The sequence below is a fragment of the Suricata suricatta genome, chromosome 8 (genome assembly GCF_006229205.1).
Source record: "Suricata suricatta isolate VVHF042 chromosome 8, meerkat_22Aug2017_6uvM2_HiC, whole genome shotgun sequence".
NCBI lineage: Eukaryota > Metazoa > Chordata > Mammalia > Carnivora > Herpestidae > Suricata > Suricata suricatta.
The window spans coordinates 20,082,543-20,095,544 of NC_043707.1; the positions used below are offsets into that span (position 1 = coordinate 20,082,543).

Genomic DNA, 13,002 nt, shown 5'->3' on the forward strand with positions numbered 1-13,002 from the left:
GACGCACGTGCTATACTCCATCAGGGCCTGCACTTGGGGACAGCGTGGGGCACGGGGACACACGTGCCATACTCCATCAGGGCATGCACTTGGGGAGAGTGAGGGGGACGGGGACGCACGTGCTATACTCCATCAGGGCCTGCACTTGGGGACAGCGCGGGGCCCGGGGACGCACGTGCTATACTCCATCAGGGCCTGCACTTGGGGACAGCGTGGGGCACGGAAACGCATGTGCTATACTCCATCAGGGCCTGCACTTGGGGACAGCGCGGGGCCCGGGGACGCACGTGCTATACTCCATCAGGGCCTGCACTTGGGGACAGCAAGGGGGACGGGGACATACGTGCTGTACTCCATCAGGGCACACTTGCGCTCCAGGTTGTGCTTGTCGACAGCGCTCTCCTGCTCCTTCTGCAGATTGCCCTCCTCGTCGGTGCCCTCGTCCTGGGCGCTGTTCTTCCTGACGCGTGGGTAGCGCACCACACCTGAGAGCAGACACAAGCTTCCCTGAAGCCCGGGTCCTACTGTGGCTCCGGCAGGCCCCTGCTGGCGGGCCAGAGATTCCCTCCCCGTGACTCTGCTCCCCACCTGTGGACAGGCTCTGACACTGCAAGACCCTGTTCGTACAAGTGCGCTCTAACAGATGTCAGGGGGTCAGACGCCGGGGTGTGGGCCTAAGTAAAGGACTTGTACTCTGACCGAACTCCAGGAAGGAGGGAAGGCAAGCTGGCCACAGGAGAGGCCAACAGCTGTGGGGCGATGGTGAGCAGAGGAACCCGGAGGCCTCCTTCCTCGGGTATAGCCTGTGGCATGCCTGCGTGCTGGCCCAAAGGGGGCGGTATACAAAAATGATGCACTTGGTAGTGGCTGTGGGGTCACTGTCAGCGGGGATCTGGGCAGAGGGCTCAGTGCAGCATCCCTGGGCCGGGTGGGGTCTGGAGGGCAGCCAGAGGTTTTCTGAGGGCCCAAGAGCTGCATTAACATAGTTGGGAAACTGCGTTCTGTAAATGCACAATAAAGCAAGCACAGACCACTACGAACTGCTGTCTGAGCGAGGCACAGGAAGAGGACGGTGATTTGCACGCTACCAAAGACCGTCTTCTCACATGCTCAGGTCTGCGTGGGGGCCAGGGGCTGCGGGGGGAGCCCAGGCCCCACACTGCTCGCTGCTGTTTACATAAGACACCATGTTCCGTCTCTGCTTCAGCCCACAAGGTGGTGGTGGTGGTGGTGTTCCCGGCTTAGAAATGAAGAGGCCAACCTCGAGGAGGTCTTCAGAGGCGCCCTAGGTCATGCATGTGAATGGCCAGCTAAACCCAGGAGGACTTAAGGCCACGCTACTCCTGCGTACCACCTAGCTGTGAGTTCGAAACGCAGATTTAGGCCATCCCGGCAGCTGCGGGATCCAAAGCTCTGGACGGGGCCCGGTGATCTGCATGTCACCAGGCTCTCCCAGTGCGCCTGCGGCACCCCCGTGCTCAGCACGTCCCTGCTCTAAAGGGTGCTCACGTCCTATTATATGGTGCTTTCCCCTCAGTCCTTGGGGCAGAACCTCCTTAAGTGTTTGTTGGACCAAGGGACCATGGTGCCTGCTTCCTGGACTGGAAGCGTCCCCCGCTTTCTGCTCATGAACACTAACGGGTGGAAATCCACCAACTGTCAAGCCTCAACAACTTCGGTGCAAATAACATACCGGCTCACAAATTTTTATCTGGGCATAAAATGCAGGAGAATTAGGGCACTCTCAATATCTGAAAGGGGAAAAGCCCGGCTCACTGAATGCCAGAGGAGTCTGTGAAACACACAAGTTCTAAAATCTGTCTGGACCCATCACATGAAAGGTTCTCAATGCAAGGGTTTGTTCCCCTGCAGCACTAAACCATTCTACCGAATGAACGCGGGCCTCCTGCTTTGCAGAAAGCTAAGTGCACTAGTGACCTTCTTGCTCTGTAACAGGAGGAAGGGAAGAGGGCACTCCCCCAGGTTCAGGCCGGACGCGGCATCCCTTCCTCCTAGGAGACGTGGCCTGAAGAGACAAGGTAGACAGTAGCTTAGAGGAAAGAGCACTGGTCTGTGGCCTTCCACAAAGCCTCCATCTGGTCAACCAACATTCATGGGGCGTCGACTGCGCACCCGGCACTCAGAGACAACAGAGGATGGACGCTGGGTTTCGCGTGCGCAAGGAATCCTCAGGAGGAAAGCAGCTAACAGCACAGAGGTGCTGGACAAGCTTTCTCGAAGAGACATGCTTGATGCGGGAGCGGTCACTGCCAGATGATCACAGGTCAAGGGACATTCCGGGGGCAGGACAAAGACACAAGCAAAGGCCTGACCCCCAAACCCAACTCATCTGACTTGCTGGCCAAACGTGCTCAGTTCTTCCTGCAAAACCCCTCCCAAGCTGGCCCTTCCTTCGCTGTCACCAGTGGACATCTCTCTTGGGCCGGAGTCACAGCCCTGCCTCTACCCGTGGGCCCCTCCCTCCGTCTGTCCCCCACCCAGCAGCCAGGGCACGCTGTGAAGGAGAGACGAGAGATCTTGGCACTTCTTGCCTTCCACCATGCAGCGCTTCTCCCTGCTCTTAGAATCAGCCCAAACTCCCAGAAGTCCTGCGAGGCCCCCAGGCCCTGCCTCCACCAGGCTTCTAGAACAGTAGCTGCCACGCCTCTCCCCACCCACACCAGCCTGTCCCTCCCCATGATGCACTTGCCATTTGCATGCCTGCAAGGCTCTTTCCCAGCTTTGGGCTTGACCTCAGCCTTCAGAGCACAGCTCAAATGGCCCCTCTTGTGAGGGCCACCCCGTTAAAACAGCGTCCACTTGTGCCCTGGCCACCATGTTAAAACAGCGTCCACTCGCACCCCTGCACACTTCCTCCTCAGCACCTGTGTGCGGGTGTCCTCTGTGAGAATAAGACTCAGGAAGGCAGGGGTGGGAGTGTCCTTGCTCGTGGTCAGGCCCAGGAATGACAGACACAAGGGGCTCAACAAATACCTACTGGATGCACAGGTGAAGGAAGACAAAGCAGAGCGGCCTGGGAGCCCCCCGTTCGGAGCCCATCGCCCTCCTTCCTAAGGGAGCCCCAGGGACGCTCTAGGTCTCTGGGAACAGTCTGAAAACCAGCAGTGACTTCTAGTTCTTTCTTGCTCTAAACCCCAGGGCCGGCCCGGAGAGCGGGAGCCCTGCAACGACAGACAGTACCGAGAGGGGTGTTGAGGCAGACGCACTGCAGGTCAAACCAGTAGTTCTCCACGTCCTGCATGGACTTCAGGACATAAAGACGCCTTTCGAAGGGCCGGCTGCTGCGGGCCAGGTTATAATGCGGGTCACAGATGGTGGTGTCAACGATGACCGCGTTCTTCTTCAAGTAGATGAAGACCTGGGGAGGCACGGACAGGGGGAGAGGACCTCTGAGCCACCGCCCTTCGCGGTCTGGAAACTGCTTCGCCAGCAGGACCCCCTTCGCTGGGGCTTAAGAGACATTACCTGATCCTTGTCCTGAAACTTTTCTGTGGGGCCAAACTGCAGCAGCCCCATGTGGCACAGCCTCTGAAGGTTCTCCACGACGGAGAAAATGTAACGCCTGGAAAACAGGGGAGTGGCAGGCTCCAGTGCGAGCGCCCTCCACTGCGGCCACAGGGTCCGCACCCGTGGGAAGGCATGTGACTTGTTCTTGCGCCCTCTTCCACCTTGCGGGGCTTGCCCTGTGCAGCGACCCGGAAGCCCCTTCCCAACACCAGACTGGGGCAACGGAGTTTTGATCCAACAGGGGGTTTTGATTTAGAAGTACGATTAACAAAAGGAATAAAAAAAAATTAAAAAAACCCAACCAACTACTCCAACACTCACAGTCTGTATCAACTGGTTTTACTCGAAAAGAACCTTGACATTCAGAAAGAAAATTCTCCAGCCCCCACTCCATCTGCCCCTGGGCTTTACCCAGAAGGCTCCCAGGTCACTGACTGACTGAAATCCGCAAGTCCTCACGAGCTGGTGGGCAGAACTGTTTCGTTTCTTCCCGGGGAACGGGGACCCTCCCACAGCCCGCGCCCGTTTCCGGGGCCCCACCTCTTGTACAGGAGCTGCTGTCGGATGGGCCTGGGCAGGAAGCGGATCAGCGTGTGCTTCCTCAGGGGGTCGTTCAGAAACTCCTCAAGGCTTTCTACCTAAAAGGTCATTTTCAGGATCAGCTCACCCTCAAGGCCAGGGTCAATTGCGAGAATCGTGAGAAAACACACTGCACTCCTTTCTGGGCAGAGTCTCTCCGAACCTATTTTCTTCTTTTTCTGTATTTATTTACCAAATTTCTAGAAGTGTACTTTATGGTTACAACATAATTATTTGCCTCTTCCGATATCTGATTGATCTATCAGCCTTTCAAGTATTTCCTGTGACACATCAAGCAACCATCCATCTATCCAGGCATCTGTTTATCCTATCTACCTACCTACCTACTGTCCATCCACTCACACATCCAATCTGTCCATCCATCCATCCATCCCATCATACTCCATCGCCTATATACCTGTCTGTCTACCTGACTACCCACCCATTCATCTAATCTGTCTCTCCATCCACCCGTCCATCCATCTCATCTCTATCTACGCCCCCTCCCTCTGTGCCTCCCTCCCTCCCTCCCACTCACTCATCCATCCACCCAACCACCCACCCATCTGATCCTTCCATCCATCCATCATGCATCCAGACAACTGCAGTCTGGAAGTGTTTTCCCTTGACCAGGTTTGAGTGTAGGTCCTATGGTCTAGGTGAGGGGCCAGCCCCCATGATCGCCCTGGGAGTCGTCAGTACCTTGTAACTGACTTGCACAATCTGGATGAAGATGGAAAGGGGCAGGCAGAGAAGGATGTCACTGACAAGAGCCCAGCCGAAGCCAAAGTCCTTATGGACTGGGATGGGAGGGACATAGCGCATCCATGAGGCCTCGTCCACGTACACTAGGAGAGAGTCAGAGTCAGCGCCGGAGGCAGGGCCCAGACCCGGGGCTGCCCTCAGCCTGGTGCGCCCGGATCCCCTCTCCCCATGAACCCGGGCAGGAGGCCCACGGTTCCTCAAGTCTAGATTAGGACTCTACTCTGACTGGGTGCTGTGGGGATTCGGCGAGTTCAGACGACAGGGACGAGGACCCACGAGGACGCCCCTCCAGCGGGCGGCACCTCACCCTTCTCCGTGGGGGGCTCCACTTCAGTCTCCAGGAAGGTTCTGCCTAGGCTGTCCTTGGGTGGGCCATCGGGGGCGGCCTCCACGTGGGTCCTGGGGAAGGGTCGGGCCCTGCTGGACTCCTGCCTGCCCGGTCTTCTCTCCCCGCCAAGGCCGGGCCTCGCCCGCACCTGGCTGGCAGGGTGCCCGTAGATGAGGTACCACAGGAACATGTGCACCACCCGCAGGCGAGGCATTTTGGGTAGGAACCCTAGCGAACGGCCGAGTCCTGGAACTGAGGCAAGGGGGTGGGGGGTGGAGGAGGAAATGCGTGAAAATCCCAGATTCGCTTCGGTTCAACCCACCCGAGCTCACAGTGAGCGCGGCTCATGCTCTCACAGAACGTGCTTTCTAGCACTTCCTAGGTATAACCAGATACCCAAAGTCACACAGCAGGGAGACGACTGGCGCAGAGACCGGTAAGGACGGGGGCGGCTGTGATTCCACCTAGAGGGCAAGGAAAGCGGTGGGGGGCGCACGCAGGGACCCGGGGACACGCACCCCGGGACAAATGCCAAGGGGCCGGAGGTGAGCGTGTGCCCAGCACGGTCAGTGGAGGGCCAGAGGGCAGAGAGGTTGGGGTGCGGCGGGGGAGCCAGAGAGTGATGGAGGAGGGTGCCACCGTGCAGGGCTTGACAGGCCTCGGCAGGGGACCTAGGCCTGATGGGGCTGTGCAAAGCGCCCCCACATCGGGGTTCTCTGGAAGCACCCTGTTTCTTTGTTGACACAAAGCACTCCTTGGTTTTTCCCAAGGAGAGAAGGCAGGGAGCCATGGGCGGGGAGACCCTCCGCCTCCGCTGTGCCTGCTCGAGCATCCTGCTCACTGCCTTCTGTGCGGCCAGCGTGTGGGCCGTTCTGTGGCCCTGGCCCCGGCCCTGCATGGGCTGCACTTGCTAACCATGCAACACCCTGGCACCCGCAGAGCGAAGGCAGGCCACCTGTGGCGATGCGGCGTGCAGAGGGAGGCCACACACACGCTCTCCTCTGCCCTAGGATCTCGGGTCTGCTGCGCTGCGCCCCTCCGCTGGGCCACAGCCCTTGCCTCGCGATGCCAGGAGGCCGCCTGCACTCGCCTCGTACACGTTCCTGTTAGGGCAATTTGGTGGGGGCCGTGGGGGGAGGCAACCCTGTGGAACGGACTCTGGGATAATGACTCGGGTATCCACACTCATCGACGACTACAACTACCAGCAGGTGTACAGGGTTGGGAGAGACGGAGGTTTTCTGTGGTTTATATGGTTCACATTCCAGCCCGGGGTGCGGAGCAGAATGAATCTCTGTGCCTAACTCCTCACACCAGGAGGTGGCACAGTTTTAGCTGAGTCTCATATAGCCTGTGAGGCCTGCTGGGCAGGGATCGCGCCCATTTTGCAGATGGGGTTATTTGTGGCAGCGGCAGTCATGTGGCCAGCCCCACATGACCCGGCTGATGATGCAGACCGGTTCCTCGGCCTCCAGCCGAGGGCTAGGATGCAGAACACCAAGTGACTCCAACACGGTCACGCTGTTGACCACCGACACACCCCCAGATGCTGACGAGAAGCTCTTACCTACAACAGGGTGATAATTTTTCAGCTGGGTGATGCCCATCTTCTCATCCGTTTTTTTCAGCCGTCCAGTTTCTGATTTGGAGGGTGTATTCAGCTGAGAGTCCCCTGACCCGCTCGGACCCTCTTTTTCTGGACTTTCTTCTTTGGCCTCTGGTTGAGGTGCTGGAGGCTGGACCACTTTGACCCTGCAGTTCAAACATAAGATAAGTGCCCTGCTGTGAGGCCCGAGAGCTGGGAGAAAGGACACGGTCTGTCCTCACGGATCAGATGAAGCCACGTGGCCCCGGAGTCTCAACCGTGACTGCCCGTGGGAGCTGAGCAGACGCCATGAATGAGTAAGACAGGACAACGGGCGGCCCGATGCGCCAGGTCCTCTGACGCTTTCAGAGACGCCAGAGATCGGGGATTTGATGGGAAGTCTGCTGGCAGCTGGTTCAGAGTGCGCCAAAGGCTGCAATCCACGGGGAGCCCTCCGCCTGCCCGTCAGCCTCCTCCAGGTTAAACCCAGCTAAGAATTTTCCCCCAGCCCTGAGTTTTCTCAGTCCACGAGACGGTTTACAAAATTAGAGACAGCCTCGAGAGGCAACTGGACTCCTCTGGAGCCGTCAAGAGACCGAGCGAGCATCACCCATACAGGGCCTATGGCTTGGAGCGCTCCGTCGATGCCATTAGGCAGAGGAGAATGAACAAACTTCGGACTTTTTCCCTGAAAACTCCAGAAATGGCTCCTAACCCAGTGAGTGCGCTGCTCTCTCGCGAGCCTAAATACAGGGTGTCCGTGGGAGCTGCTGCGGGAGGCGCCCGGAGCCCAGGCGGCCTCCTGGCGGGGCGCTGCCACTTGCCTGTTCGCCATGCTGGAGTTGGAGATCCGGAAGCGCACTTGCTCGATGGCGCTCCGCACAAGTGGGTCGTTCTGGTCCATGGACGGGTGCACGACCAGGTCCACCTGCGGAGAGGCCGGAGTGTCCCACTGGGCCGGGGAGGAGCCGGGGGACAAGCTGCACTACACCTTGGTCCCTTGCTGGAACAGGGGGTGTGCCTGCTTTCTCTAACATTCTGAGAGACGCGTGTGAGGCCGGAGCAGAAGGTGTAGCTGAACGGTCTGCCAGGGCCATCACTGGCATCAAAACCTCTCTTCCAGCGACCGCGTGAGAAAGCTCCGCCAGCAGGGACGAGCTGCTTTGCTCAGGTGAGGGCTGTGTGGTCCGGAGCCAGAGCGGCCTGCCCTATGGTCCCCTGGTGGGGCTGTCCCGGCCCAGCGGCCTCTGCAGCTGCCCGGTGGCCCACTCCTGACGCCCCACTCCAGCTAGCTGAGAATTTCCCACTGGTGGTCACGAATCCGGAGGCTTTCCAGCTGGAAAAGGTACACAGCTGTCACTAACCTCCCCTTGCCAAGAGTGCCACCGTGGGGCTCCTGCCAGGCACACGTGGAAACCAGCCAGCAGAGAGCTGAGGGCTGCTTTTCCGATCTCACCTCTGCCAAGGGACTGGGGCCGAATGCCCACGGCGGGTATCACTTTGTGAGAGCTATCTAGGATGACAAGCGGAAGCAGCTCGGGGGTAGCAGAGTGGGGGCCCGAGGGCTGGGCAGGAGACAGCAGGCACTGGGGCCTGGGCTTCTCTTCCGTCTGGGTCCCTGGCAGGAGACGGCGAGGGAAGGTCTTCTAAACGTGGGACTCGGACCAGCAGGCTTCATGCCAAGAAGCTGAGAATGCGCCCAGAGGGGCTGACCATAGCGAGCGGCCGGCTCCGCCTGGGTGGGGACCCCTCCCCAACGCCCTGCCAACCTTTCTGGGATCGTGTGGGGCTGGCTCCACAGAGGCAGTCAGGCCACACCTCGGGGTACTCTAAAGCCTGGTGCAAATACAAGGCATTCCTATCTCCCCACTGTCCATGGCCAAACGGCCCAGCCAGTTCCCCGAAGGCCCAGTGGGCAGGACAGGACACGGGAGCAAAAGCCAAGGCCACCACTGCCACATGGTCAACGTGCCTTCAGGGATCAGAGGGCGCCTGCTGGCGTGTCTGCTCTGTGAACCGGAGAAGGAGCTGGTGAGCTACTTACTCTGGAGAGAGCTCGCCCAGTTGGACACAGGCCACCTGCACAGTAGTGACAGTGGTGCCCTATGGCCTTTGCTTTCGAGGTGGTGCCGTCCTCGGTGCTTCCTTGCCCTCCCTCCTCCCTCCTTCCCCCACCATCGCCTGGCGGACACCACTCTAGGCCCACCAGGAGCTGCAGACACAATGGGCACCCGAGGAAGGCCACCCCTTTCTGCTCCCAGCCTGGGGGGATTTTCTCGCCCTGGCTCACTGCCCCGAGAGGGCAGCCCATCTGGAGCTGCTCTGTGATGGTGAATAGAAAGCATGGGTGCTGCTGCTGAGGGCTGGGGGCTGTGGTGCTCTGATGATCAGCACACGGGCCTCCTGCCCCATCCGGGAGAGGAGCGGCAGGCCAGCAGGGGTTGGGGGGGGGGCAGGAGCGGGGCAAGGCCAAGGGGACCCAACAGCAGGTATACACACAGATGAAAGCTGCCAACCTCGAGTGGCATACACAGTTTAAGTCACTTTTCATGCTGCTCTGTGCTTTTCAAACTCCGAACGTCTCAAAAAAATAAGAGAAAGTAAAAAAACCAGAAATTACCTGGCCAGCTGATTAAGGAAACGACATGAAAGCACAGCTTTCTTAAGGCAGAGATTGAAAACGCAGCCAGAACAGGAGGTCAGGCAAGTACAAGAGACTGTCCCTGCGCCACGCAGGGTGATCTCAAATTACTCTGTCCCTGAAGACTGGAGGCCGGAGAATGTGCACAGCGCTGCTGCTGTGGGAACGGCCCCAAACTTTAAGTCTTATAGAAACAGGTAAACTGAGACCGATCTAGCGCTCCCCGCCGACTCGCCCTGGCACATGCTACCATTAGGGACGTCTCTGGGGATCTCTGTGGGGACTGCTCTCGCTGCCTCGTCGAACCTTGACCCTGCTAAATGCTGCCTCAGGTGGGCCAGCGCCCCTCTGCTGAGTCCAGCGTGTCCCACCTGCCTTCCTGTCGCTCAGGGCTGGCCTGTGGCCAGACAACTGTCCTGCTGTGCGTGCGGCTCCGAGGGCCAAGGCACTTACTCCTCTGCCCAGTTTCCAGCCTCCACAGAAAACCGCATGGCCCCTGCTCCCCGGAGGAGGGGGCACAATGGGAAATTCTGAGGTATGGGCAGCAAAGCAACAAGTGAGATCTGACGGGCACAAGGGAAGCGGGAGCATGGGGCTGGCGCGGCAGGCGTACCTTCTTCTTGATGCCATCCTGAACAACCGTAGTCCGGTACAGCCGCAAGAGGCCTTCCTCGGACAGGTTCCGCACCAAGCGGACGATGGACTTCTTACAGCACTTAGTAGACACGCCTTCTTGCTTCTCCTGATCCATGATCATTTTCTGAATCCTGGGGTGCCACAAAGTAGGAAGTTAATACCCCCAATCTCAGCACGAAAGGCCTCTTTCAACCGGGCACCTGAGAGCCCACCTGGACGTATCCAGCGGAAGCTCGGGGAGAGTTGGAGGGGGACTTCATAAGGCTGACTTCTAGGGACATTACAGGTCAACATTTTTTTTTTTAATGTGCTAATGGTCAAAGACCGTTTTTTTAAATTTTCTTTTAATAATGTTTATTTATTTTTGAGAGAGAAACACAGAGTGTGAGCAGGGGAGGGTCAGAGAGAGAGGGAGACACAGAATCGGAAGCAGGCTCCAGGCTCTGAGCTGTCAGCACAGAGCTTGAGATGGGGCTTGAACTTGTGAACTGTGAGATCGCAACCTGAGCCAAAGTCAAACACTTAACTGACGGAGCCACCCAGGCGCCCCGCAGGTCAACTCCTTCAGCAGTGAGTGAGTTAGCTGACGACAAGCCCAAGCCACCAGGCACAGCAGGCTCTTGTTCTGAGCCTTCCACCAGAACGAAAGAAAGCATGTGGGTCCCGACGACGGCAGCAGGGACACCGAGTGCCATGACGGATCTGTCTTCACCCATTTTTGGGCTAATTTAAGGCCCAAAGGACTGTCTAGTGTTTTGCCGTCGACACTCTCAGATCTGTAGCTCTTTCTGATTCCTCCCCTCATACGTTACTGAGTCACTGCACAGATGGTCCTAGCTCACCGGTCACTGAATGGCAGGGCCGGGAGGAACGCCCAGACCAAGCCCTGACCGCACAGACAGGAGGACGCAGGCCCCGGTGTCTGCACAGGGTCTCCCCATTCCCTGGTTGGGGAACGAGGGTAAGGCTCCTTCTGACGGAGTGGCCCTGACGCTGGGTGCCTCAGAAGCCTGAAGATGCCACCTGGGAGGTGATGAGGATGGCGGGTTAGAGGACCCCACAGACCGCAGCGCAGAGCCACTGCAAACACGAGTTCTACCCCCGCCGCTCTGTTTTTGCTTTCGTGCAAGACCACGTTTGAACTGCTGACCTCCAAGGAAAGAGAGGAACCCAGAACTTTCCCCAACTCCCACGTCCAGCTCACTCACTCTCTCCCCATCTGGTGCCTCGATTTCCACAATGCCTGCACTCTCCGAAGCACTAGAACAAACACTTAGTCCTTTCTACCACACGGGGTTGCCGTGAGAATCTAGAGAGCAGAAGACGCCAGTGCCTCTCGGTCACTTCTGTGGCTTGTGGTAACGAGCTGGCCTGGGATTTACTGTCAGTGCAAGAGAGACAGACGGACAGATAGGCAGACAGAGACAGCTCCTTACGTGAACAAGCTCTCGATTAGGCGCAGGTTGGTGACGGCCTCTATGATCAGATTCCTGCGCTTGAGCAGCCGGTACGTCTCGTGGGGCTTGTCTGGGCCCGGGCCGTGCTTCCCAGTCTTCTGGGAACTGCCGCTCTCCTAGACGGGGACCGAGAGGATGAGCACATGACAGGCTCGGCCAGGTCGGGGGCCAGCCACCGTTCCCGTGGGTGCGCTCTGCTCTGAGGGCGTTTCTCTGCCCACGTTTCAAGAAGGAGAGGCCCACGTTTCAAGAAGGCTGTCTCTCTGGGAATAGGGGACAGAAGCCGAGGTAGGCTTCTGGGCTCACGCAGCTGTCCCTCTGGTAAGTTAGGACATGTGCCCAACAGAAGACGAAGGGAGAAGAGAGATCCCTGTTCTCCCTCCCACACCTGCCCCAATGCCCACACACTCTTCATGGCTCCTGTCTTCCAGGAGCCTCCACGAACCTGTCCCATCTGCCCACGAGTCTCTTGAAGCCCCAGCGTGCCCTCCAAAAGGGAAGGGAAATCCTGACTCCAACATATGCTTGCAGATCACTCAGTGCAAACAAACCCGTGTGGCAGCCCCGGGCCCGTTTTGCGGGGCACGTTCCCCCCTGGCAGAGGCGCGTGCAGGAGAACGGAAGTCCTGTCGTCAGGCCAGACAGCTCCAGATCACTTCCCTGCTGAGTGCTGGGGCTGCAGGAGAGGAGCGGGGCCTCGCTCCAATCCTGGGGGCCTGCCCCGGCCCCGCCCGGACAGCACTTCTCTCTCGGGGGTGCTGTGCGGCCTCAGGGAGAGACCAGCAACAGCCCCTACAGCCACCCTGGTCATGGCTGTGCACTGCGCTGGGGGCCCGGCTCCCAGACATCGGAGCCACATTCGTTCCAGTGACAAAGGACAGCATAAGGTGAACCGAATCACATCATGAGAACGGCGGTCCTGTGTCAACTGCCGCTTTCGTACTGCTAACTGGTTAATGAAAGGCATTTGACTGTATCGCATCTTTGACACTGTGACACACAGCAGTATTTGGCCAGAACGTACTCAACAGTTTGGTTTTCTCTTATCTATTTTATAATTACCTTCCTTTTATGGCAAATGACATTGGCCTTTCGCAGAAGGCAGGGCTTCTCAGCACTGGCTCTGCTGACACTCTGGGCTCGTCATGCGCTCTCGTGGGCTGTCCTGCACGTTCTAGGATCCTCAGCAGCCACCCCCACCCCAAATCAAGTCTCCGCCAGACACTGCCGGATGTCCCCCAGGGGCCCAAATCACCACCAGTGGGAACCACTAATCTAAACAAATTTCCCCTCCAAAATAAACTTCACATAAAAAGAGAAAGTTGCTGGAAATTAAAATCCAGTATAAAGAGCAATGCTGCTGCTGCTTTCTGGCATGGCAGGAAGGCGGGGTGTAGGTGGGCACCGGGTGAGGGAGAAGGGGGGGGTACATGGGCACCGGGCGGGGGTAAGGGGGGTGTACATGGGCACTGGGCGGGGGGGG

General features: G+C 58.4%; 1 protein-coding gene across 1 annotated transcript in view; it reads right to left on the reverse strand.

The window, feature by feature from the left end:
* Positions 1 to 13,002, reverse strand: part of GTF3C1 (general transcription factor IIIC subunit 1) — a 63,978-nt gene that overhangs the window by 20,843 nt on the left and 30,133 nt on the right. The window contains exons 11-20 of the mRNA XM_029946092.1: positions 11,499 to 11,635; positions 10,040 to 10,193; positions 7,610 to 7,713; positions 6,768 to 6,952; positions 5,180 to 5,452; positions 4,810 to 4,955; positions 4,069 to 4,166; positions 3,487 to 3,583; positions 3,202 to 3,379; positions 344 to 485 (exon numbers count right to left, since the gene is read on the reverse strand). Of these exons, the coding sequence (XP_029801952.1) occupies positions 344 to 485; positions 3,202 to 3,379; positions 3,487 to 3,583; positions 4,069 to 4,166; positions 4,810 to 4,955; positions 5,180 to 5,452; positions 6,768 to 6,952; positions 7,610 to 7,713; positions 10,040 to 10,193; positions 11,499 to 11,635 (1,514 nt within the window). The remainder of the gene's footprint in view (positions 1 to 343; positions 486 to 3,201; positions 3,380 to 3,486; positions 3,584 to 4,068; positions 4,167 to 4,809; positions 4,956 to 5,179; positions 5,453 to 6,767; positions 6,953 to 7,609; positions 7,714 to 10,039; positions 10,194 to 11,498; positions 11,636 to 13,002) is intronic.